The sequence below is a fragment of the Styela clava genome, chromosome 15 (assembly GCF_964204865.1).
Source record: "Styela clava chromosome 15, kaStyClav1.hap1.2, whole genome shotgun sequence".
Taxonomy (NCBI): domain Eukaryota; kingdom Metazoa; phylum Chordata; class Ascidiacea; order Stolidobranchia; family Styelidae; genus Styela; species Styela clava.
Window position 1 is genome coordinate 8,653,427 of NC_135264.1, and position 25,985 is coordinate 8,679,411.

The 25,985-nt window shown below is 34.9% G+C and overlaps 1 protein-coding gene across 6 annotated transcripts in view; it reads left to right on the plus strand.

The window, feature by feature from the left end:
- Positions 1-25,985, plus strand: part of LOC120333878 (laminin subunit alpha-2-like) — a 60,837-nt gene that overhangs the window by 27,090 nt on the left and 7,762 nt on the right. For 4 of the 6 annotated variants that reach the window (XM_078120474.1, XM_039401261.2, XM_078120471.1 and 1 more), the window contains exons 6-47: positions 9,681-9,770; positions 9,889-10,000; positions 10,104-10,251; positions 10,398-10,607; positions 10,676-10,778; positions 10,870-11,003; positions 11,806-11,975; positions 12,054-12,163; positions 12,236-12,447; positions 12,643-12,774; positions 13,031-13,106; positions 13,198-13,280; positions 13,363-13,485; positions 13,560-13,717; positions 13,808-13,953; positions 14,028-14,345; positions 14,570-14,676; positions 14,887-15,157; positions 17,641-17,823; positions 18,214-18,396; positions 18,604-18,725; positions 18,831-18,963; positions 19,117-19,230; positions 19,506-19,717; positions 19,800-19,993; positions 20,134-20,276; positions 20,735-20,800; positions 20,898-21,008; positions 21,123-21,388; positions 21,678-21,900; positions 22,246-22,362; positions 22,438-22,604; positions 23,181-23,319; positions 23,395-23,488; positions 23,572-23,688; positions 23,771-23,941; positions 24,199-24,353; positions 24,690-24,833; positions 25,049-25,194; positions 25,276-25,429; positions 25,504-25,634; positions 25,732-25,906. In XM_078120474.1, coding sequence (XP_077976600.1) covers positions 9,681-9,770; positions 9,889-10,000; positions 10,104-10,251; positions 10,398-10,607; positions 10,676-10,778; positions 10,870-11,003; positions 11,806-11,975; positions 12,054-12,163; positions 12,236-12,447; positions 12,643-12,774; positions 13,031-13,106; positions 13,198-13,280; positions 13,363-13,485; positions 13,560-13,717; positions 13,808-13,953; positions 14,028-14,345; positions 14,570-14,676; positions 14,887-15,157; positions 17,641-17,823; positions 18,214-18,396; positions 18,604-18,725; positions 18,831-18,963; positions 19,117-19,230; positions 19,506-19,717; positions 19,800-19,993; positions 20,134-20,276; positions 20,735-20,800; positions 20,898-21,008; positions 21,123-21,388; positions 21,678-21,900; positions 22,246-22,362; positions 22,438-22,604; positions 23,181-23,319; positions 23,395-23,488; positions 23,572-23,688; positions 23,771-23,941; positions 24,199-24,353; positions 24,690-24,833; positions 25,049-25,194; positions 25,276-25,429; positions 25,504-25,634; positions 25,732-25,906 — 6,363 coding nt within the window. Of the gene's footprint in view, positions 1-7,402; positions 7,925-9,680; positions 9,771-9,888; positions 10,001-10,103; positions 10,252-10,397; positions 10,608-10,675; positions 10,779-10,869; positions 11,004-11,805; positions 11,976-12,053; positions 12,164-12,235; positions 12,448-12,642; positions 12,775-13,030; positions 13,107-13,197; positions 13,281-13,362; positions 13,486-13,559; positions 13,718-13,807; positions 13,954-14,027; positions 14,346-14,569; positions 14,677-14,886; positions 15,158-17,640; positions 17,824-18,213; positions 18,397-18,603; positions 18,726-18,830; positions 18,964-19,116; positions 19,231-19,505; positions 19,718-19,799; positions 19,994-20,133; positions 20,277-20,734; positions 20,801-20,897; positions 21,009-21,122; positions 21,389-21,677; positions 21,901-22,245; positions 22,363-22,437; positions 22,605-23,180; positions 23,320-23,394; positions 23,489-23,571; positions 23,689-23,770; positions 23,942-24,198; positions 24,354-24,689; positions 24,834-25,048; positions 25,195-25,275; positions 25,430-25,503; positions 25,635-25,731; positions 25,907-25,985 lie in introns of those variants that run through there. The other 2 variants (XM_078120475.1, XM_078120473.1) reach the window with 2 other exon arrangements.

Below are 25,985 nucleotides of genomic sequence, written 5' to 3' on the forward strand. Positions count from 1 at the left end.
TCAAACATGGTATACACCAAGGAAGTGTATATAGACTACATCTATTTGTTCTGTATATCCTGATAGCAAGTGTCTATTTATGTTACAAACAAAACATTCCCAGATTAACCTAAACTCTTGAATGATCGTGACAATATCACTTATAAAATATATATATTATTTAATAATACTTATCTATGATCTATATCCGATATTGTTATAGATATCTCCGATATCAATTTGTTATGACTAGTTAACTAGATTACAATTCAGATTATATTCAAGGGCTACTAGATATCATTGCAAATTTCCGTATTATAAAAATAGATCAGTTTATTTATTTCCCAAACTAACAAATTAAAAGTAATCACGAAATGGGCGAAAATGGCGTCAAATTTTCAATCAAAGAAGCCGACATTTCAAAAAGATTTACTGGCAATAATTTCCATATTTTGAAAAGTTTGTTTTGTATTCACGTAAAATAATTTTAAAATAGTCAGAAAATTCGAAGATGTAGAAGTAGCGAAAGTCGGAAAATATTTTAATCAGACAAAGATACGCTTTAGAAAAAATTATGGAAACATTCGTAAAAAAATCTAAAAATTGTGCTGCCAGCGATTTTGCAATATTCGTATTATTGTTTGTTTACCCTTTAAACAGGATTCCCGACACCTCGCTGGCTAACTTACAACTTTGACAGCCGCACCGAACGAAACGCATTTATAAATACCTACCTTACGTAAACTTGCGCGTCTCGCATACACACCTGCGCCTTGGGATTATATGTTTTACGTTAGTTTGAGTCGCGCCATATCTGGTTTAATGTTTAATTTCGTAAAATGTATAGGTCACTTTTGTACCAAGCATGGTCGATTATGGTCAAATAGGAAACGAGATTTAACTTTTAAATCGTTGGATTTCATTGAACATGTATTTTGTGAAATAAATTGTACCGTAGTTGTTACAAGTCCAGGTGCATTCCTGTTTAGCGGCCGGTATGTGTTTGATATGGGGGCTTAATATTTTTATGACAGGGTTTAGAATTGCTGCGCTAAACCCCAAGCCGTGGCATCAAAAGAATGGGTCTTCTAGCAGAGTTGTCTCATATAGATATTGGTATATGGACTATTGTAAAAATTAATGTTATTTTTTAAATAGGAAATAAATAAAAGTAAAAACAAAACGATTTCGACAAAAAGTGAGCTTATGAATCTATATTAAATGGTTGTTGCAAAAAATACTCTAATAATAATCGCTGGACTTCTTGTTGTAAATGTTCTAGTAATTAGGGATGATGGGCCTTAACATTATTTCATTCCTGAATTTTTCTCGCCTATTGTTTTACCTCACACTTTGCAGGTTTTCAAATAAATGCTTCATATGGTATTAGATATAGAGTGACACACCACCATCCTGTCCGTGTATATTTATGGTTTTCTTTCTATTTATACTTCTTCATTGTTTATTCAGATTTTCGAATTTGTGGTTTTATTTTGTCAAATAATATCTGATTTTGAGTATTTGGTTACATCACGATGTCATGTGGTTCTTGACAGCATTTACATTCTAATAAATTCTAAATTATAAGTCTATATAATATATATGTTTGTTTGTTCTGAAAACGTTGCCCGTTTATTTTAAACCTAGTCTAATGTTCATACTAAAAAAGCTGGTAGACGAATTTGTGATACTACAAACAGACAATTACAATATGATAAATCAAATTTGGCGCTGGAAAGGTGCGGCCGCCATTTGACGACAGCCTTGCGACATATATCGGAAATGATGTACATGTGCTTTTCGCTTTTGACTTCCCAGATAGTCTGACTTAAAAATTATCTTTGAAATCTAACTGTATCTCATGTATGATCAATGTTCATGTGAATAGAAGTAAAATTCCCGATGATAGAAATGACTTTATTTGATATGTCTAGTTTTTGTCTCCCGATCAAGCGATTTTATTCAGCTCTCCTTCTCTAATCTTTTAATCCCGACGCACTTCGACGGGGTGTTGTATGAAATTTAGAAATGTAGATGCCACACTTCTGTCACGCGACGTTGTGGTAGCCTGGTGTAGCTTGAATTGGCAAGATTAGCGGTACTGGATGAATGTATCAAAGTACCTGCTTTAGGGCTAGTATATTATATATTGCTACTCATTGCTGCCCATTTAACCCAAAATAACGAATAAATTGGACAAAAATTGTAACGGTTTATGGGCAAACAGAAAGCCGATTTTCGCGCTTTCTAACAATAAAAATGCCCTTTTCAATTTTCTTCGTTTGGTCGGCAAATGGCGTCATTTTCAGAGACCATGAAATCCCATGATCTTACCCCTACCCTACCAGTGCAGCAAGATTGTGCTCACAGTGTATAATAATGCAACATAAACATGTTTTGCATAGAGCTTCTTCGGATCAAAAATATGTATTGGCACTAGAAATTTTACACCAATAGCTTGCTATCCATTGAATCATCCTGACTCGAAAGATATTGGGACAGACGTACCAACATTCATAATACGTTTTGAAGTGACTTGCAGATGCTATTTCTAGATTCAATTATAAAAAATCTTATCAAATTTGACTTTTGCGGTTATTAATGATATTGGTTCGTCCTCAAAGACAGTAGGCCGATTTAGTGAAATTGCCCTCAAATCGTGGAAGCCGCAAATGACATAATGCGAAAATTACAGGGCAAAATCACTTTGAAATTGAATATCGAGAAAAATTGTCCCAAAATCATACATTTAATTCAAATATTATTTTCTTGCCATATTATTCTTAAAATGCTTCCGAAAATGCAAAAAAATAAATTGCAATTTCACTGTCATTCTATCATACCTTTGTGTGGAATGTTTCAGCGGTTCATCCCTGGACAACGTGCTGGGTAATCGCAATGACTGTTGTGAAACACTATTAACACTGATGTAAATATTTTACTACATATGCTTTATTTTCTACCATGAATGATATACGTAACGGTGCAAGCATAGAAAAGAAAATTAAATTTTTTTTCTGAACTTTTCCAATTAATTTTAACTGTTGGGATTTTTTACACGATATGGTTTCTCACGACAAGTTCGGTTTCCTTGCACAATAGTTAAAGATTGTATTTTTCCAAATAACGTTTGTTAATTTTTCATTTTTTCCCCCATATGTATTATATTGCATAATTATAACTTATAGAAATGCGTAAATATTTCAGTCTTTATAGATCGTAAATAAACAGAGAACATAAAAAATTTCTTGAAGTATAAGATCAACAGCGTTCATAATATGATATCGCTGTTTTCTGATTCACATACCCCAGCGACGAGCTATCATATATCGAAGCTCAAAAAACGTGTTTGCGAGTTGCAAACACATATTTTAAAATTCGTCCAGCAAATAGACTGTGTGACTTGTTTGGGATTTTTCCATACAACCTCTTATTCGTCATATTGAATATTGTACACCTAAATTGCATTTTCCCGCGTCATAAACTTTATAAGGCGTCGGTATCAGTTCTGTTATGTACGAAGTCTCTAATCCGCTTTCCAGTCGAGGCTATCATTATCCAAAATTAGCCACTGAACACACTGGGCAACAATTGTTATGACCAAGTAAAAATCGTAATTATTATTAGTCGCTTACTAAAGATCCAGTGTTCGTGTACAGGTGTTTCCGGCAGCTGAAGTATTTCACGAAAGAGTGTCACTAAGCAAGCACTAATTGTAAATATATCTCAAATTAACAAAATTTTCAAAACGACAAATCCGTGAGACAATAACGTTACCTTTGGCAGCATTGTGCTGTCGATGGACCTTTGGTACAGAAAGTTAAACCAATTTGTGAATTTGTTTTTGTTTTTTATAATTTTTTGTCAAGTATTCTCTTGCTGTATTAGTATTACAGGTATGATTATATGTAGGAAATAGTTTATTACAACTTTACAAATTCCTTCATTAATCCCTTTAGCGTATTACGGTGTATAGGACTAAAGAAACGTGGTACGCGGCCCAAACCCCTAATTACTACACACGTAGTATAATTGACAACGTTTTCTTTGGGGTCGCATAATAAATTCGTGTGGGGTCTCTTTCTTGCTTAATAATAAAAATATTAATAATTTCATGGCCAAATTTGAAAACATCGTATAAATTTCACAATGGTAGTAACAGTAGATTACTTCGCACGTGATTGATTTTGACATCACGTGATTTTTGCTGATGACATTGCATCGCTTTGATTTATTGTCCATTGACCTAAATTAATGATTTTTACGAGACGAGTCAAATTTCGACAATAGGTAATTACACGATGTTACTCTAATTCAAATAATTCTTTCGATCTGACTTGCGATTCAATTTAAAGTTAACCGTAAATCAACGCCATTTTTTATTTATATATTAAGGGCGCAAAGGAGATTTCTTGGAGATCGGGTAATTTAGAGATTCTGGGTCGTTTGATTTCTTTTGAATATCCATCATTGTTGTTTATATTTGTCAATTAGCATGAGTTACCGTTTCTGTTTCAATTTTTCAAAAAATTCGTATTTAAGTTATTTTGTGCATATTTGGCTCTTCTTCGAGGACTAATTTATGAGGAAGCACACCGTGGCCTAATTTTCCTTCCTCTACCTCTTGAGGTATATATATATATTCTTGCGAGCTTTCCAAGCTAGTCATTGAAACAGATGTAGAGATTCTGCGTTCGGAATCGATCAATCACGTTCTAGAATAGGTGGACAATTGGAAACAATATTTTACCCTTATTTGTGACAAATTGCTATTGTTTAGCGAAATGCCTCAAATAGGAAACGGTCGTCACCTTACATTTTCATTTTTATGTTAAATTTAACCAGACTAAATGTAACTCATTTCCGACATTTTATTTTTGTAGGGGTACACAATTACTTTTTCGCTGTCGTAGTAGACAATGCGACGTCACAGCGGCGCAAGACTATTAACAATAGCAAAACCCGGCTATTTGTTACGTCACAAATAAAATATAAAAAAGTGTGTCGCCTTCCCATTGTCTTGTCGCACACCCCATTCGGGTTAATGAAGGAATAACCCGCTTGGATCTCCTCTTGTTTTTAACTGATCGTAAAAAGTCATTAACGTTTCGTAATTATCGGTTTGCGTTCATAAAGATAGCTACTTGATAGCGGAAAAGCTACTAGAATCGTACATGTGTGGGCCATTGATAGTCGATGTGATGTACGCACGATACGTAATTAGTTCATGGTTGATAAAGGGTAATATTTACTTAGAGAAAATGAGATTGCCGAAAATGGCTGACTTTCGTCGTCCGAAGAAATAACCGCCGCTTTTACCAATTATATCATTTTATATCTGAGCGATTTTCAGATTTAGTCGCCCGTAATTTCGGCTTCACTAAGCGAGAGACCGACTAGACAGAGATATATGGTTATTATGCGAGTGGTTTAGCTACCGGTACGTTTGTAGATAAATTATTTTAACATTTAATTCAGTTTTCAGAAGTGGAAATAAAGCGACAAATTATACCACAATATAAAAGGAATGAATTAGATAAATGAGTGCGGTGATAATTGCGTTTCATTTCCAAGCGTTTTGTTGTTCTAAGTCCAGTGTAATTTTGATTCTCAAGTTAGTGGGAGACGCTGCAGTTTAATTTCGCGATCTTGTTAGCAGTACAGTACCTGCTGATCAGGGGAAGATATGATTAAAGGCGTGAAGTATATTATATGAATTGGGAAGTTAGTGACAATATTGTTTTTATATGTTTTTAGCTATAGCTGATTTACCAGGGTTATAAATACTTATTTTCAAGTATATTACGCTGTAGACTAGGGAAAATTTATTTCGATGTTAAACTAAGAGCATTTCAAATGCACGCGTGTAGAGAAGCAACATTATTGCTGCATGGTTTTGACTTATGTTATCGGCTTCTAGACCAAATACAAATTTGATTCAGTCGTATTTTACGTAGTAAAATTCATGAATATGAATTCGAGGTTTTATTGCTTATACTTTTTAGTTGGATATGTACAGCTATCTTGATTGACAAGTTTTAGAATTTGTTAAAATAATTTGTAAAATTGGAATTGCGATGTAAGAAATTTTAATAGTTTCAAAACTTTGAATTACTTCGCTATAGCGTTTACTGTGTATATTATGGTGTGATTCTGTGCTCGAACACAAACTCATGCTGCGATTGGTCCCTTTCCTCGATGACGCTAAAACAAGAAAATCCGACTACTTATCCAGATTAAATCATTTAATCCGTTTAATCTGACTAATCGGCAGCAAAACATGACTGACTTTGACAGCGAAACTCCTCTGAAATGTGATTTTACAATTCCACACCCGTGTTTCCTATGTTTATTATTGTTACAAGTACACCTCGGTATGATGTAAAATTATTTATATAGTGTGCCGTATTGCCACTACACAGTATATTCTCTGTTCATTTCTTAGTTTGGAATTTACATTGACGTTTCAAAAACCTAACTAGTTGAAGAGAATTTTACATAAAAAATTGATGTTTTATTTGACTTACATCTTACGTTAGTATCGTGAAATTTACTCTTCGGCGCTTGTTTTTTGTTTGTTTACATATTTATTTATTTGTGTCTGTATTTATTTTATGTACACTATAATGGTTTTGCATTTTAAATTGGAGACCTGGTGTGGTAGTGTTGTGGGTTAGTGAGCGACGTAACTCGGTATAACAAAGTATGTAATTATTATGTGCCTGAAAATTGAAGGGGTATTAGATAATATTACAATGAAATTTCAATTTATTCAAATTTTAAGAGTAGAACCATAATTTTTCGTTTTTTCTCCAGTCTTTATTTTTTCCATGAATAAATTAAAAAAACGTATTAAGTAACCACAATCATTTAGATGATATTTCATATATCATTATTGGAACGAAACCACATTTGATAAAATCATAGCATATAAATATACTTTGCGGACAACCATTATTGTCGGTCTATCAGAAACCCCCACTTTGTGACGTAAAATGTAAAATTAAGAGGACATTAGAAGATTAATTACTTCTCTAATCCGTGTGAACGAAACATAAACCACAATTGTCGACCGACCTTTTTACGACCCAATTTGTATTTTCTTTTAGTAATTACTGAAAAAATCGGAAAAATATAAAAATCGAATATTAGAGTGGACCACGTCAGGGCAATACGCTAGGATTGTTTGTGTTCGGAAAAGAATATTTTGTAGCGTAATCCCTGTTCTCTATAATTCGAGACATTTAATTGCGAAAAAAATTTTCTTCGATTAATGACAGCCAAAGATAATATAATAAAGAGTTTCTTAAAACTTCTTTTGAAGAAAGTTAATTGGCGCTACCTCAATTTCCATTGTGAATTCTAGAATCTAGATTAATTCAACTTCAAATAAACACTGTTCTATTTAACGTTTTCAGTCAGTTTAAACCTTTATTTAAAGCATGGAACCATAGTGAACATACTTATCTGATATCAGGAGACGGATTAAATAAATACAAAGGTTTTCATCAACTATAGTTTACGTCATAAGTTGGTGGCGTCATTAGCCAAGATGGATTGTATCATTGGACATACTTTCGGTATCATATGCTGGATTCTATGGGCATATATATGCAATTGTACTTTCGGTATGCCGGCGTATAATAGCCAAAAGCATTACGTATCTCGGAGAAATTGGCATGCTCCTCCAGCTCGGTCATCTTATTATCGTATGGAGCATGACTATGGCCTCAGAAGGCGCTACGATTACGCTGCTTTGAGAGCTGTTTTACCTTCTCCTGGCTATGAGAAATTTGATATATATCCATATTCCACTTCACATCGGGTGTTATCTAGCAGAGATAAGTACCGGTATACCCCTACTTGGTATCCTATGCAAGACAGACTGATGCTGGCTAAAAACGTGTGTCCTTGTGGCGTTCGGGATAAACTTGACAATCTTCATGTAAGTTTTGTATTGTTACGTCATAAATATCAAGCATTGATGATGATCTATGACCTATCTATGCCAGTATGCGTTACGTGGCCCTACTCTCTCCAAAGTTGCAAGCTTTTGCCGTTTTGTAAAAAATTTTTGTTTATTTTCAAAATGTCGTGTGAAAATCTGCACGAATTCACAGACGGCAAACGTGTAATTGTATCATTTTAGTTAAATCCGTACGGAAGCTGGTATTTAGAATAGGAACAATGCCTCATAGACGAACCTGCTAAATTTACGGTTAGCCCGTCAATTACAAGCCAAGTTGTCTTATGGTTGTAATTATTTCCTTCTAGTGAAATGATGACCATATTTAATACCACACAACATATATAATGTTAAAATCAATGGCATTTCTCCCGTGTTAAAGCATGGACAAATAAATTCAAGTCGTTTTTGAAGTTTAATCGGCCAAAAACGAGCACATTTTGATAAAAGAGGAATTGAGCGACAACAGGGTTAATTTTGTCCATCTCTTCATAAGTCGACAGGAAGTGTTAGGTTTTTAATCCGTAAATCATCGGTGTTTTGATTCCGGATCAGCGGATCTTTAAACACAGGTTTACCGCGTTTGGTTGTGGTCCTGTCTGGTTTTGCGCCATGAATGAAGGTGCCGAATGTAAATTTGTATTAGGCTAGTGAAAATTATATGTGGTTTTGAATATGATATATTGAAATAGGAGTGACAGTGGGCATTCAAATTTTTTCAATACTAATCCCAAAAGATGGTTTGATTGTTATATCAGTTGATATGGTAGGTCAAAGCAAGATTTGTCTAAAAATAATACCAATCTAATGTCAAATTTGTTCAACATATTGTACCAAATAGCAGTCGACCCTGAACCCACCAAAAGGTAATTCGTTGAACATACTCGAGACATTCTATACGTAAAACCTGCTATATTTCTAAAATATATAAATGTATATACGCACGCAATTATGTACATTTGCTTACTACATAGAATCAAAAACAAACAAACTACGTCATGAGAATTTTTATCCGGCAACCTTTAAATCTAATTAAAGATACACAAACATATAATTACCAACCGACTTTTGACGCCCAAAGGTTGTCGTCTGCTGGAGTCTTTTTGTTACTTTGAAACATCTGCAATTTTTAATTATCATGGTCGCGTGCTAAAATAAGATGATCTTTCAAGTTTGTCGCGTAATTATCAGTCTTAAGTGTTTTATCTTATTACCAACGAGTTATTATTTGTTTATCTATGTTTAATCATGATATGTTTAAAAAGATGCTAGAATTTTTAAAGGTAAAATATTTGCTCTTTCCTATACATTGCAAAAATTATGACAACTTTCATCATTTACACACTATTAAAGTATGAATAGATGTATGGTCCCGATGGACATCCGATTGGGGGCATTGGGTTGCCATATAGACGGCGTTTGTATTTCAGGGCAGTTCCACAAAGTAGTACACTCCCAATTCAGTGTGGGGTTATGTTTTAGACTTGTTCCTATCAAATCTCACAGTTTTCCAATGGTGGCCCTTTCTACAAAAGATTCTCCGAATATATCCAGCCTAAATGAAAATAGATTTACATTGACATATAAAGAAGTTGTATGAATTTATTTCTATGATATGCTATATGAATCATTGGGCTCACTTCCTCAGAGTGGCTATAACGACTACTCAGGGCATTGGATATGACCGATTATTATTAGTTGATCATTGGTAACTGTTAAATTTGCTTTTTTACAGTATTTCTATTCCGTGAAAGACATCAGTATCGGCGGGATGTGTATCTGCTACGGACATGCACACGATTGCCCGTCTCACGCAACAACAGGAGTATGTACTATTATAAATTTTTTCTCATCAAACTTTTTTTTTTAAATTCCAACAAGCCAAACCAAAATACTACGCGATATGTTTCTTGTCCACGTTCAAAAAATTTGATCTTTTTCAGAAGTTCATTTGCAAATGTGAGCATAACGCGATGGGTGATAATTGTGAGCAATGTAGACCGAAATTCAACCAGTACAAGTGGAGCCCAGGGAATGGTGGATTTCAATGTGAAGGTAAGGCTGCGTACACTGGTAATTCGGCGGTTGCCACATTTGTAACGAATTCAAAATCTTTGAAAATTTTTGAATGATTGCAAATTCTTTTCTATTATCTCAGAATGTAATTGCAACGGGCATGCCGATTCTTGTTATTACGATGAAAACGTTGAGTGGCGAAAAGAAAGTATAAATATGGAAGGGCAGAGAAAGGGCGGAGGAGTATGCATCGATTGCCAGGATCACACAGCGGGCATCAATTGTGATAGGTATCTTCGATTATTTTTCATTCAAATATTTAAGTCCGCGCTTAAACCAATTATGAACCACGAATGATAAACGATGGACCACACTTGGTAAAGCTTGTAACTTATACCCAAATACATATATGTACAGAGAAGTGTTTATTTTTTAGTTGTGTTGATGGATATTTCCGACCTATCAATGTACCACCAGAAGATGTGCGACCATGCAGACCATGCGATTGCGATACCTACGGTGCTCGCACAAATTTCAATGGTCGACAAATGTGCAGAAAAACGACGGAAGATGGCGGTGCACATCAAGGAATGCAACCCGGGGACTGTTACTGCAAGGACGGCTACGCGGGTTCAAAATGCGAGCGGTACGATTTTTATTGACTTGTTATTAATATGATTAATATAATATTATTAACATAATTTTATTCGACAGATGTGACTTCGGTTTTCGTGGATATCCTCGTTGCGAACCTTGTCAATGTAATCCTGCTGGAAGCTTGAATATGGATCCTTGCCATGGACCATGTTTGTGCAAGGTAAGAAATGTGTATTTTACATCAATTGTATACTACAATTGAAAAATGTTACAAAACTGTTACTACTACACTATTATTTTACAAAATTCAGGAAAACGTGATAGGACCAAAATGTGACGAATGCAAAAATGGATATTTCAACCTGGAGCGTCAATCTCCGCTTGGATGTGAGACGTGTTATTGTTCTGGGATTACCAATCTTTGCGAATCCGCTGTGCTGTACAGGTAAATAAATGAACTTTCATCATGCTGGAATGCTTATATACTAATGGTATATCTTTCTACTATTCGTTTTAATATTTTACATTACCCAGTGGTTACTCCCGTAGTATGTGTATATGGTTAGTGTTGGGCCATAATTTTATTCCGATTTTCCTTATTTCAGTTCTATTACAAGTTCGAGGACTGTCTGTTTTAGCCAAGTAAATATACCCCCTGCCCATAGGTTTCAGTCCCTTTACACAACTTGATTAGTTACCCTATTAATATTAATATTGCCCAGTCGTTACTCCCGTAGTATGTGTATATGGTTAGGGTTGGGCCATAATTTTATTCCGATTTTCCTTATTTCAGTTCTATTACAAGTTCGGGGACTGTCTGTTTTAGCCAAGTAAATATACCCCCTGCCCATAGGTTTCAGTCCCTTTACACAACTTGATTAGTTACCCTATTAATATTAATATTGCCCAGTCGTTACTCCCGTAGTATGTGTATATATATGGTTAGGGTTGGGCCATAATTTTATTCCGATTTTCCTTATTTCAGTTCTATTACAAGTTCGGGGACTGTCTTTTTTAGCCAAGTAAATATACCTCCTGCCCATAGGTTTCAGTCCCTTTACACAACTTGATTAGTTACCCCCAAATAGGTACACTTACTTCAGAAGTGCTGTTCAGTCAAACTTTAGCTTGAACATCTTGCTTATAGTTGAAGAAATTTCACAGGCGACATTTTGATTAACCAACATTTAAAACTGCTTGTTTTGAGCCATGTTTGAAGCTGTCAGCTAACTAAACTTTCGTTCTAGGAGATACATTCGAAACATGCGTGGCTGGGAAGTTGTAGACAGACCAGCATCACACACTACCATCCCATCTTATGACGAAAATTTGAACGAACCATATGTTTCACACGAAGAAACAGCTCGTGCTGTATGCACTGGATTATATTTTTGGAAACCTCCCAATGAATACATAGGTATGTTTGAAAATAAAAAACATTGATACTTTTGACATTATATCAATTATCAAACAATTTCGTAACGTTTTTTTCCAGGCAACAAGTTATCTTCTTATGGAGGAGAATTGAGATATACTATTTATTACGAGTTACCTACCAATAGTACTCAGTCATCTCCGATCAAAGATATTGATGTTATTTTGGAGGTAAGTCTTGTGACTGTTTTATGATTTAGATTATGCCTAAATATGATATTGAACTTTTCATATTTTGTTCAGGGTAATGGAATATCTTTGGAATTTAGTCGCCAAAGAGAAGTGCAATCTTACGTCAGTACTCCTTTCGTCGTACCTTTCAAGGAAGGTACAGGCTGGATGGAGTCTAATTCAGGACGTTCCGCCACCAAAGACCAAATTCTCCAAGCACTGAGTGACGTCAAGAGACTTCTTATACGGGCATCTTATAATCGTAACGGCAATGCTGAATTCAGGTTTGTAATGAAGCAGGAATATTTTAACAAAGTCGGAAATTTCCAACGATTTTATGCTGTGTAAGATATAACGATGCCTATTAATTTTATTGGCAATATCAGTAATTCCACGATATCAGATCGAAAAATTAATAAATTTAAAAAAAAAAAAAAAAAAATTCTTTATCCCATCTTATACTCAATCCCTTTTTACAGAATTCGGGATGTTAGTATGGACGTAGCGGCACCTGACGGCGAAGGAGAGCGAGTAACGTCTGTAGAGCAATGCCATTGTCCGCCAGGCTACGATGGAACTTCTTGTGAAGATTGTGCAGAAGGTTATTTCAGGTATATATAAGAGAGCAACGCTCAAATATATGGATACGAATGCTAAATGATTAATATAACCGCCACCTAGTCAGCTCACTTTGAGCGAAATGTTAAAAGAATTGCGTTTAAAATTGTATGAAGGCGTGCTCGTGCATTACGGACACGAGAAAAATTTCTTGTCGGGTCTAACAAGTCGTTGCGCCTGACACACGTTGCAGGTTTTTTTTCTTAACTCATGTGTATTCTATTTTTATTTACTTTCTTTATTATGCAGGAGCGGGCGTGAATGCATCAAATGCGAATGTAACGGTCGTTCCAAAACATGTAACCTGTATACTGGAGTGTGTGAGGTACTGATTTTATGTTTTTTGAATAATATATATCAAATGATTATATTTAATTACTCAATATTTCAAATTTATATTTCTGTTTTTATTTTAGAAATGTGAAAATGGCACAATGGGTATGCGTTGTGAGCTTTGCCAGCCCGGTTATTACGAAGACACAGGAGGTGGTTGTATAAGGTATCATTTTATTTGGGTTTCTTTTTACCATATTTTACTATATTGGTTTTTTACTAAATTGGGATAAAATTGTAATTTTTAGATGCACATGTCCTTTAGTGGAAGCATCGAATAACTTCAGTCCGACTTGCGTTTTGGATGAGTTCGACAATGTTGTACACTGCTTGAACTGCCCTACTGGATATGAAGGTCTTCAGTGCGAAAGGTAATATAAATATAGATGTTTAACTATATTTGACTGTCATAGTATTTGAAACGACGTATATGTTCCTTTTGCAGATGTGCGGATAGTTATTATGGAGATCCTACCTCCATTGGTGATGTATGTAAGCGTTGTGAATGTAATGGAAATGCTTATACGTGCGGCAAAAGTACTGGTGAATGTATTGCATGTCGTGGTAATACGGCTGGTCGCCACTGTGAACAATGTGCAAATGGTGAGTTGGATTATAAAATAAACAATATAGATAGATAGTGCGATTCTCAGGAACCTTTTTGGTAGTTCAAGTATATTTTGTTATGTTCAGGTTTTTATGGTGACCCGATTATCCGGAAAAATTGCACCTCTTGCCGATGTGATCTTGATGGAGCCGTTTCCCGTCAATGTGACCCCGTTACGGGTCAATGCCCATGTCGTCCAGGTGTATTTGGCAAAAGGTGCGATACATGTCAGGTATGGTATTAATACTTAACTCCATATAAATATATTTGTTACTCTATTATAAAACTAGATTTTTTTTTCTGTAGGAAGGTCAATATTTGGATCGCACTCGGAAAATTTGCGCACCCTGCTTGTGTGACGCACAAGGGTCACTCGGAAGTGGGTGTGGTGTTACGGGTGATTGCGTTTGCAAAGTAGGCGTGGTCGGAATGAAATGTGACCAGTGCAGTGTTGGATATTTTGATTTTGGTAACGATGGATGTAAAGAATGCGATTGCCCGCAAACGAATCAACATTGTGATCCTGTGACAGGAGCATGTGTCTGCCCTCCACATACAACTGGGCCAGGATGTACTCTGTGTACACCGAATGCATATGGGTGGGACACTAATAAAGGTTGCAAGGTAACTATTGATCAAACTGTTTCAATATTCAACTAATAAAATCTCCTTTGGCTTGCACAATTGCAGCAGTCTGACGTCTGCAAGTGTCCTGGGATGTCAAACCATTTTTATTGTGAAACATTTTTAAAATCTTTAGCTGCCTAAATACATTATCAAGTAAGATCATGCTTGGAATATCCTGTTTTTATGCGTGGATATCATTGTTTGATTCTTCGTTTAAATAGGAATGCAACTGTCATGGCGTTGGATCAAAATCAAGTCAATGTGATGAGTTTACAGGGGAATGTGATTGCAAAGACGAATACACAGGAAAGCAATGTAATGCTTGCAGGTATGCAACAATGTTTATGTTTGGTATTTTGTTTTTAAAAGAATATGGTGAAAAAAGGGTCGTGGACTCACTCAGAAGTAAACGGGACTTGTTTCTAAGCAGAGTTACGGTGCACCAAATGCCAAGAGTTGAGTAGGACTCTTGGTATAAACATTCACGTATTATAATGTTATCGCAAATTGAATCCAATAAAATTTTTTCTTTATTTAGTGATGGATTCTACGATTTTCCAAATTGCCTTCCTTGCGTTTGCAATTTACCGGGGACAGTGTCATCTTCTTGCCAAAACAACACTGGCATATGCACATGCAGTAACGCTGGACAATGTCAATGCAAGAAAAATGTTGTTGGGGTAAAATGTAATAGATGTGCTGAGGGCACCTTCTCGCTTCTACGAGACAACCCAAAAGGATGTACAGATTGTTATTGCTCCGGCGTTACTGACGAATGCACTCAAGCTGTTTATCACTGGGGAGACGCAGTAAGTTATAATTTATTTGTATTTTGTTTTGTTGTTTAATTTATTCAAATGATAGTACGATTTCCAAAACATGAAGATATAGACTTATACTTACTTACCATTCGTAATGGTTAATATGATCGAATTCTCAATTTAACTCAGCTAAGGTGAAATTTAAGTATGTTGGAAACACGTTTAACATTTTAACAGATTACATTAGACGAAAATTCAAAGCAAAGGTTAAAGTCATTGATTCTGACATTGGAAAATTGATGCTTTTATTTTCAACTCCGGTTGACAAGTTACCGCTTCAAAAACTTTTGTTTCGGTTTCAGTTTGTTATTCATTTATTCATAGTCACAATAAATGGAATTATTACCTGTAATGATATTTGCACATTTTAGGGAGTTCTTTATTTTTTTTTTTGACGGTTTTGTTCGTTTTAGCAAGAATTTTTTTGGGTCGTGTTGTCTGACACTTTTGATTTTTTCGATTTTCCATGTCGGCATTTGATTTGAAAATTGTTTATATGTCGTGGAAATGAGATTTAAGCATTAGTGTCCGATTTGGACAAAGCCCCTTTGTCGGCACGTAATGGGTACTTTAAAATGGGTCAATCTAAATGGGTGTGGTTGACTGTGCTTTAATTATAATTCTCTGATATTTTGCTCTTACTTCGTCAAGCAACCATGGGTAGTGAATAATAGGACCCTATTTTATTTCAACTCAAGCTTGACAGAACGTATATACGCCTTGATCTTTTAGGAAACCATCCAATTTTTTTCTATTTTCTGGGCACAATAAAAATTAATTTCTTGCTCAAATTTGCAGCCCGAGCGAAATCGAGGCATTTCCGCCGCTTTATTATACATTTTCCTCCGCAAAAATGCACTATTCGACACCGTTCTTCATCTTACCCCGCACGCCATCTTCGCTCAAATTGGAACGCTTACGTCATATCTAGAACGAAAATAACAAAAAACCGGAAACAATTTATCGGTACACCAAAGAGGCTTTGAAATTGTTCTTAGATTAGTTTTAGTGGACTTAGCACACGCGCGCGTAAATTGCTCTCGAGCGTGAAGTGGCCGTGACCGAACTCGACATGGGAAAGTGCTAAACTGAAAACATTTGGATGTGATAATTGTTTTTGACATGTACGTCATTTCTGTGAAAAATATGAAAGCACTTTCGCTTTTTTCAGTTTAATTTTTTGTTTCATAACCTGTATGATTGACTCAGTCATCGATCAATTGAAAATCAGTTGTTTTCGTCAGCCATTATTCAGTTCTTGTCTTTATATATATCAGGAGTAAACCGAAGAGTTTCGCAAAAAACCTACTAAATGTGTGATCATTTTTGAAGTAGGCTACATATTTCGGCATCTAAATGGTCTAATTGTAAAAGCAAATTGTGGATTTTATCAACCAATTGGTGTTCCTTTTCTATCATAAGTTGAATCCACACAATCACACATCAGTACATCTACATAATCAAGATCTATCAGGATTGAGGTCTTAATTCGTCATGTGCATGATTGTGGCACATCTAGCCTCTAGTAGTTTATTGCTTTATCACGATAGCCTTTGCTACTGATCAGGCAGAATTATTTTGATCATTTATTTTAAATTTACACCTTTTTGTCATCATGCATAGATTGCACTTAGAGACCCAATGGAATTAGTGGTGAGAATATCATTTGAATTGAAATTGAATTGCTTATGATTGGAGGAAATGCAATATTACCAACCAATCGCTTGACCGCCACCTGCTTAGCCTACTTACTGCCTGCAATTATATAAAAAAAATCGCCCAATTTTGAAACACAAATTGACTGGCGGGCGCAATCATGTTTTGAAGGAAATATGTACACAACTAACTCATAGTATCACTGCTAAAATATATAAAAAAAAACATAACTTATTTTTTAAAGTACTTATAGAATATGGACACAATAAAATTTTAACACGCGACAATTACATTTTTAGTAAATTACTATACAATTCATATACGTAACTCATCTTTTTGTGCAGTTTTCAATGTTAATTTTGTTATATTAATTTGGAGGAGCTTTACTAACGTTTCTATTTGGCTCAAATGGCAAAGCTTGATTATTTTTACTGTGTAGTTATTAATTTCGTTCATATTTAATACCGTTATCATGGGTTAATTAAAGCGTAATCAGAATGGCTTCCTGGAATATTTTTACAATTTTGTTGTTACAATTATCCACACTTTGCTGTTTTTTAATTCTTCTTTAAGTGTTCAAATATACTTCATTTTTAGTCTTCGTGATTCAATAATTTTAAAATATTATTGCAACATGAACAATCAAAGTGCGTAATCATTTCATATCAAACCACGAAACTTGCAGTTTCCTTTTTGCATTACAATATTTCAAATAATAATAGTAAATTAATCTGATATCGATAAATTTTACTATTGTGTTGTTTATTAACAGTTATCGTTAAAGAAATTCAAACCAACTCATTCTAATGCTTCAGGTATCACTCTCTGTTGGGTCTCAAGTCATGGTCGCCAATCAAGTCAATACAAGATCCACAAGCGAAGGTGTGATTATGACGAAAAATGCCGGAACGGTTTCAATGGATCCTGGTATAGTACGCAGAACAATGAGATATGAACCGTATTACTGGAGACTCCCGCTTCAATTCAGTGGAGATAAGGTGATTGGTTGTTAGCTTAATAATGTCGCATTCCAGAATGCGTTAATATTGGACACGAAATGGACATAGGGATCGCTTTTCTCTCGATTACTGAACCAATTGCTTTGAAATTTCCAGGGGTTAAAGCTTGTTGTTGTCGCTAGAATGCTATTACTTTTATTTATTTAATATCTTTGGTTCTATTAGATTCGTTTTTCACTTCGAAGTTTTGTATGATGACGTCATCAAAATTAAAATTGCCTACCGTGGTTCCGTGACCACATCTCGGTGGTGGTCAGACTACCGGTACTGTAAAAGATTTGATACTACCTTGCTTCTGTTTTCGTGTTCATATATTTGAAATTGAAACATTTTTGAGTTTATAGTAATACTTGCTTTTTGCGTCATCAGCTAACGTCATACAATGGGTTCTTGAGATTCAAGATATTCTATTCGGCTGCGATCGGAGATTCGGTACATAAAGATGCTCCAACAGTCGTAATAAGAGGCCTACACAAAGCGACGACTATTGGTTATAAACTGGAAGAGCCTACCAATAACGTAGAAAGAGAATACGTACTAACAATGAGAGAGGTGAGATAATTAGACTAAACAATAAATACTGATTATTAATCATTAAAAACGCAATTAAAGCGCAACTGTATTTTGAACCTGGACTTGAATGACTATTATTCTGGTATATGTGGCAGTATTATCATTATTCAATAGTACCTAGTTATGAATCTGCTCAGTACAAAACGAAACATATATTTTCCAAATTTATATTTTTGAAATTTTCAGGATGGTTGGACCTATCTTGATACAGATATTCCAGTCAGTCGGGATGATTTCGCTCTCACGTTGACTTACATTGACTTCTTTTTAATCAAGGCATCTTACGGACAACTAATGGACCAGTCACGGTAAGAAAAATACTGTGAATATGAATCCAAATTAAATTGGAAAAATGCGAATGCTGAGACATAAATCGATAATAATTTTAAACAAGTTTCCTTTATTAATTTCAGACTGAGCGATGTTTTTCTTGATGTTGCTGTAGAAGGTACTGGAGGTAGGGGTGACTCTTCGTCAAGTGGCCCTCCAGCGGTAGGTGTGGAAATATGCGAATGTCCACCCGGATACACAGGACTATCATGTCAGGTATGCTGAAAAGCGTGTTAAATGCTATAAATTATGATAATTTCATTCAATTGCGTATTTGCATCTTTCAAAACAAACAATTTTACAATATATATATAATATAAATTCGAAGTTTTGATTTTCACCCCTATTTTTCCTTTTTTTTTTTTATAGATTTGTGATACAGGGTATATGCGAATACGTACTGGTAAATATCTGGGAGAATGTAGGCCCTGTGCCTGTAATGGAAAAAGCGATATTTGTGACGTCAACACTGGAACGTGTATAGTAAGTACTTGGTATATTAATTCGATGATAAGTCTGTGTAATTTGTAACATATATGCTTATACAACAATAATATAAAAATTGTAAGCCTAGTTTTATGGGACTTTCTCCATACATGGTATAATTTTATCACCATCGTTTCAAATACTTATTAGTCCCAATATTTACTATGCTCTCTTTCCTTCTAGAGACCTTGTTCATTATGTGTCAATAAAGATATCAGATTCCTAATTATTATTGAAATTTGTGCAACAATAAGTAACAATTGGTATTTCAGGGTTGCAAAGATAACTTCGTAGGAGACAGATGCGAGCAATGTGCCCTTGGATTTTACCTCACATCCGGTCCCTCTGGACCGGTGTGCAAGAAGTGCTTATGTCCATTGGGAAGTCCTGAAAATAATTTCAGTCCAACGTGTCATTCTGATGGTTCCGATGGATATATATGTGATGCTTGCCCGGCTGGGTACACTGGTATACATTGCGAGCAGTAAGTAGAAATTTCTTCCTCTTCTACTGTCCTTCACAATTCATTCAAATATGTGATTCCGGGATAATATATATTTTTTCAGATGTTCTCCTGGTCATTTTGGGGATCCTATGTCACCAGGAGGATTTTGTCAAAAATGTGGATGCAATCCGTCCGGATCTACGAGCTTAGATTGTGATCGGATAACCGGAAAATGTAATTGCCAACCCGGTATAACCGGAAGAGTTTGTGATCAATGTAGACCAAGACACGCTATCACAGAAGATGGATGTATACGTAAGTGTTCTCTTCTCGTACAAAATGGAGTATTTTGTATTGGTTATACAGCAAGAAATATTAATAATTACCATAATTATTCACAATTAAAGTTTATAATTATTACATTTCTGTAATTTTACAAAATTGTCGGTGTTTAGCCTGCGACGATGAATGTTCCGGGAAATTATTGGAAGAAATTGAAGCCTTGACCACAACCACGCGAGCAGTTGACTTGAACAATTTGTTTCCACCTCCTTGGGATAGACTATTGAGAGCAGAGAATAAAACTCATAAATTACAAGTAAGTTTTTCCTTCGTCAACCTTTTTATCGTTTGTATTGACGCCGTCTCTTGATTTCTTCAAAAGTAGAGACAGGAAATATATCAGCTTACTCTGGAGCTCACAAACGTTTAGTCCGAGTCGAGGCGGTTTACTGATCTTTACGTGTTTGTCTTCTCGTTAATTCAATTTCTCTTCCTTTTCTCACTTGCAATTATCTCACTGCACTTCTTTGACTGCACTCTTCTATTTTCCTTTGAGTAGAGACAGTAAATATATGAGCTTAGCTCATGAGCTTACTTTGAAGTTCGCAAAAGTTTTGAGTATGTCGATACCGTTTACTTCTCTTTCACGTGTTTGATTTTTTCTTCAATTCAAATTATCTCTTTTTTTTCACTCTTGCATCTATCTTACTGCACTTCTTTGACTGCACTCTTCTTTATGCTCACTCTCTTCTTTTCTCCTCGGACACGGCGCAGCCTTTTTTGAAGATTCTCCTTCACCGAAGGAGAGAATTCGAGGTCTATAGATGTCGAATGCTCAAGGTATATTTTTTCGTCTTCTCACTAAATATTGAGAAATGGTTGAATTTCAATACCACAGTATACTCATTGTTTTAATATTTTGCTTTATATGTTTTAGGGTTTCATGGACGAAGCATTGACCAACGCTATGGACACCGTTACAGTGGTGACCGAACTTAAACCTGAATTACAAAAACTCAATTCAACATTAGACAAAGCTGTAGATCAGGCAAGTATAATAATTTTTTCAATATGATTTTTACTGTGTAAAAGTATCGGAATTTGTTACATTATATATATACCGATGCAGGCTATTTATTGACTATTTATATATTTTTTACAGTCGAAAATGTGCTATCTGGATGGCGAAGACGTCGTTTACCAAGCAAATCGCACGCATCATAAAGTACAAAAGCGAAAAGAAAAAATTGAAGGAACAATCAAAAACATCGATGAATTATCAGGTCGTTTGCGACGTCTGTTAGAACGACTTCAAAACGGGACAGTGATAGACGATTCCGAGATTGTTGTTGGAATTGCAGAACTTATAACTCAATTAAGAAATAGAGATCTGTCAAAATACAAGGATGTAGCAGATGAAGAACTAAGGTATTGAAGTCAAAATAATGTCATACAAAAACGTTTTGGACCCATATGACGTCATATGGGGAAATTCGATTTTGTATTTGTCTGTGATTAGAAATATACTATATAGCGCTATACGGGGATTTATGCCATAGCAGAGCTTATCACCAACAACGTACACATCATGTTGAAACATGGTGGCGTCCTGTTGAGTGTGGACAACTCACAATTGTGAGCGTTTATATCACTCAGTTTCGCGATAGTTAAGCTAGGTATTTAATCTTCAAAGGTAAATTCACAACTTTATATTCAGGTTGGCTGATGAACTTATGGATAGAGTAATTGAAAAATTTACCAATACCTCCAATGACGTCATCAATCGTTATAATCAATCAAAACAGAAGATTGCAGAAAAGATTCACGACGCGTTAGACAAATTAGAGGATTTATTACAGAAGGCTTTAGCTGCGAGAACAATTGCCATGGAAGTCGACAAAATGAATAATATGAACAACCAAACAATCAGACAACTAAAGGTAAATTATAACCGCATCAACTGCCCTTACAGAGCCCTATTAGTTGATAGGCACCGAAACTATTATTTGTGAGATTAAACGGCCGGGTATATAGCTAACAACACGGCCCAACTATGTTTATTTAGTAGATTTCAGGGTGCAATATTTCGGGCAGGCTATGTTCGACCCACAAGGCTCCTCACATTGTAACTGCCTATGGCGACGTGCCTTATTTCATTCACAGTTTAACATTATTGATTATACGCGTGGTAATAGTTTGCATATGTAGTTAGGGACTATTATTTTATTGTGACTCTTGATATAACAGATAATTCAAATTTTTTTACATTTATTTTATTATAACAGGCAGACATTGAAAGGTTAGAAAACGAAGTTGTCATGGTTGAAATAATTTTGAAAGACACACGAAGAGTTATAAATGAAACAGAAAATGCAATCAGGAGAACTGCAAATTATATAGAGGTAACTTGAAAATTTTATTTTACGTAATTTATTGCTGATTATTCCTGCAAATTAATATGCTATTTATTAACACAGGATCTCAAAATGAGAGGGGACAAGTTGCGTCAAATGCTTCAGGAGTTGATGAGAGAATCAGATAAAATAGCAATGGTACAGGATCAATTGATTTTGTTGAAATTACTTGTAAAGCAAGCACGGGAACACGAAAGAGAATTGGTTGAATTAGCAGACTATTTTCAAAAGTAAGTTCTAAAGCAATGCAAAATTGAATTCAACAAATTCATGATTCATTTGCAATTATTTCGAATAAATAATAGGACTGAGCTATTTGAAATAAATATCCGAATCGTATCGTAAATTATTCAAATCGGTTCGAACGACATTTCGAATCGCCGTCCTCTCGTTTTTTATTTTCCGCAAAAGATCGAATTGAATCCCTAAATTTTTTTTATTGAGGCAATACTTTTACAATTCAGTTTTGACATACGACTTTTTCCTACTAGTGAGTTATTGATTAAACATGTTTTTTTTATCGTTTGTGAATACTCAGAGTGATGAATGTTATGTTTTCAGTAATTTTTGTGCATGGAGAACCCATTAATATAAAAAAAAAAGTCATATACGATTGAATATCGTCCAAGTATTCGAGATTCGATTTGATTCAAAAAATATTTGAAAACCTGAAATCATCGGGTATTCGAAAATGCCCAGCCCTAGTTCTTAATTTGCGCATTCTCTCAGTGATGTTATTCTAGTTAATAAGACGTTAGTATATTTCATTATTGTATGAGCTAGAATATTTATCTTATTGTGTTTAGGGTATATAACAATATAAGTGGGACTTCATTTAATCAAACGGATGCTGCTACAAGATATCCCAGAATTGTGGAAATTATGAACAAAGCTAATAAAACTGCCTACGATGCATTGGGATTATCTATGGATGCGGTTGAATTGGTAAGAGAATGCTTTCTAGTTATTTTGTTAATCTTTAAAATTGTATGATAATAATATTATGTTTTTAAATAACAGGGAAAAGGTAATCTGAACGAAAGGGCAGAAGCTGCTCTCGACAGCGCAATGGATTTGGTCAACGAAGTATCTGATATGAAAGACACAATTAAAAGTATGTTCCCTTTTCTAAGCTTTTTTGACCTAATTTCTTATCAGCTTGAGAACATTTTTAAATTTGTATTGTGAATAATGCAGGTGAAAAGCAAAAGCTACGTCAGGTGAAGAATCAAACTAGAGTTGCTAACATTACCGCAAGCGATTTAGAAAAGAAATTCAACAAAATCAAAAAATCAATCAACAAACTGAATACAGGTAACACTTTGAGAATTAAAATGCCTCTTAACGCAAATATACAGCTATCGTTTTTTACTTATCATTTCTGTAAATTTTTCAGACATTTCTCCAAACCCTAATGACGTCATCGAGAAGGCTGAGAAGACAAATGCTATGTCCGATGAAGTTATGGCCGCAGCAATGGAATTGGAAAAAAAAGTAAATGATCTGGAAAATGCTGTTGAAATCGCAAATAACTATTCTGACGTCATAAAAGAAATAAGAGATAACCGTAAGCTGGTTTCTGGTCTTTCTGTTATAAACTTTCTCTCATTTTTCTTAACCCTTTTTCTTCTTTTTCAAAACTATCTTCTCTCGTTTACCTTCTTCTCTTCGATCTCGTTTCTTCATTTCAAGCATTTTGGGGTATGTCAATTATTTATTTTTAAACATCCGACCGGACATGTGTCGTAGATAAATCCACCAACTTATCTATGGCATATGCATTGTCAGTGTTTATTTTTAAACATATTTTATACGTTATTATAGTTGAAAGCGTACCGGACGTACTAAAAAAAGCCAACGACAAAGTTGCAGAAGGGAAGTTGAAACAGAATAAAAATGAAATGAAAAGCGATGAAGTCCGTTCGAGAATTGATGATCTAAGGAAACAAATTGAAGAAACGCGAATGAAAGCTGCATCAGTACGTCAGCTTTATATTTGTACTTTATTAAAGAACACCACTCTTTAATTTCCAAATCATGCAAATATTTTTCCAAACACGACATTTGTTTAAAAGTTTCAAATTTATTTACTCATATTTAGAATTCATAAAATATCATGCAGGAAGACTAAAGTTCAGCCCATTTTGAGAAATAATTATTGGCAAATGGGCAATTTAAATTTTCTACAAATACATTCACAAACAAATGGGCATTGCATTCCAATCGAAATACGGAATTCGATCTTTTGATTTTTTAAATGAAAGCACACTTTCTTTATTATTTTTTATTATACACGTATCTACTTTCACTTTTAGATACGAAAAGCTTCAGTCAAATCGGAAGGCCTATGTACAATGAGGTATTTGCCTAGAGTTGCACCTGGACGGATTACTGATATTGTGTTGCAATTCATGGCAGTGAATACAAACAACACACTTTTCTACATGGGAAGGGATGAGGTAAATCAATAACTTTGTCTGTCTGTCTGTCGTTCTGTCTTAATGTTGTTTGTAAATTTAATATATGATATCGTGTTGCAAACCATGGCAGTGGATACAAAAAACACACTTTTCTACATGAGAAGATATGACGTTATTCAATAATTTTGTCTGTCCGTCTGTCGGTCTGTCTTACTGTTAATTAATTGTATGTTTAACATATGTTTACTTTTTAGGGTGACTACATTCTAATTCAAACAATTAACGGATGCATTCATGTCACTTGGGATTTGGGAAGTGGGAAAGGAGAAATCTTAAACCCAGTCGACGTCACGAAGAATCCACTCCTTGAAAAAGATTGGTTCCGAGTTGAAATAAGCCGGTGAGAAATGAAGTTTCCTTTCTGTTTTTATTTTTGCATTGCTCCGAGCGAACAGTGTTAAAATTTTCTCTATTTCGACAGGCTTGATAGCGACATGAATGTGACAGTATACCAAATGATCGACAAAGACGGAACCGAAGTTACAATCCCCGGTACGAGTCCTGGTGAATCATTCAGCTTGGACATTGACGAGAGAGATAACTTATACATCGGAGGTGTTCCACAAACAGTAAAAGTAAGTATAATCCTCTCTAAAATATTTGTTGAAATGGTTGCAGTTTAAAGCCTTACAAATATATTTTTACTTAGCTCCCAGATACCGTGCCTGTTCGATCATTTACTGGATGCATGGGTGAAGCAACATTACAAAAGAAACTGGTGGGAATGTGGAATTTTAGAGAAGTCAGCGATCCATCTCACTGCGATGGCTGCTTTGCAAGGTAAGCTTCATATAAACATGTATATAATCCCTCACTTTAATTGATTCAATATTGATAAATTAAACTACCAGTTATTACTTTAAATCTTAATCTATAGTCCACAAGACAAACCGAGTACTTCACCAACAGTATATGGATTCAACGGGGAGAGCTATACCGTTCTTCAAGAACCTTTGTCTGCGCGTGGTAGCAACCATCTCACCTTACTAGATTTTGAATTCAAGACCTTTAGTACCAAAGGCTTACTGCTATATAAAGGATCTTCGATAACGGTAAGATAATGAATAAAAGTTTTCTATATGGTAATTGTGTTGAATTGGTTATCCACAATGTTATTTGAAGTTTTTCATC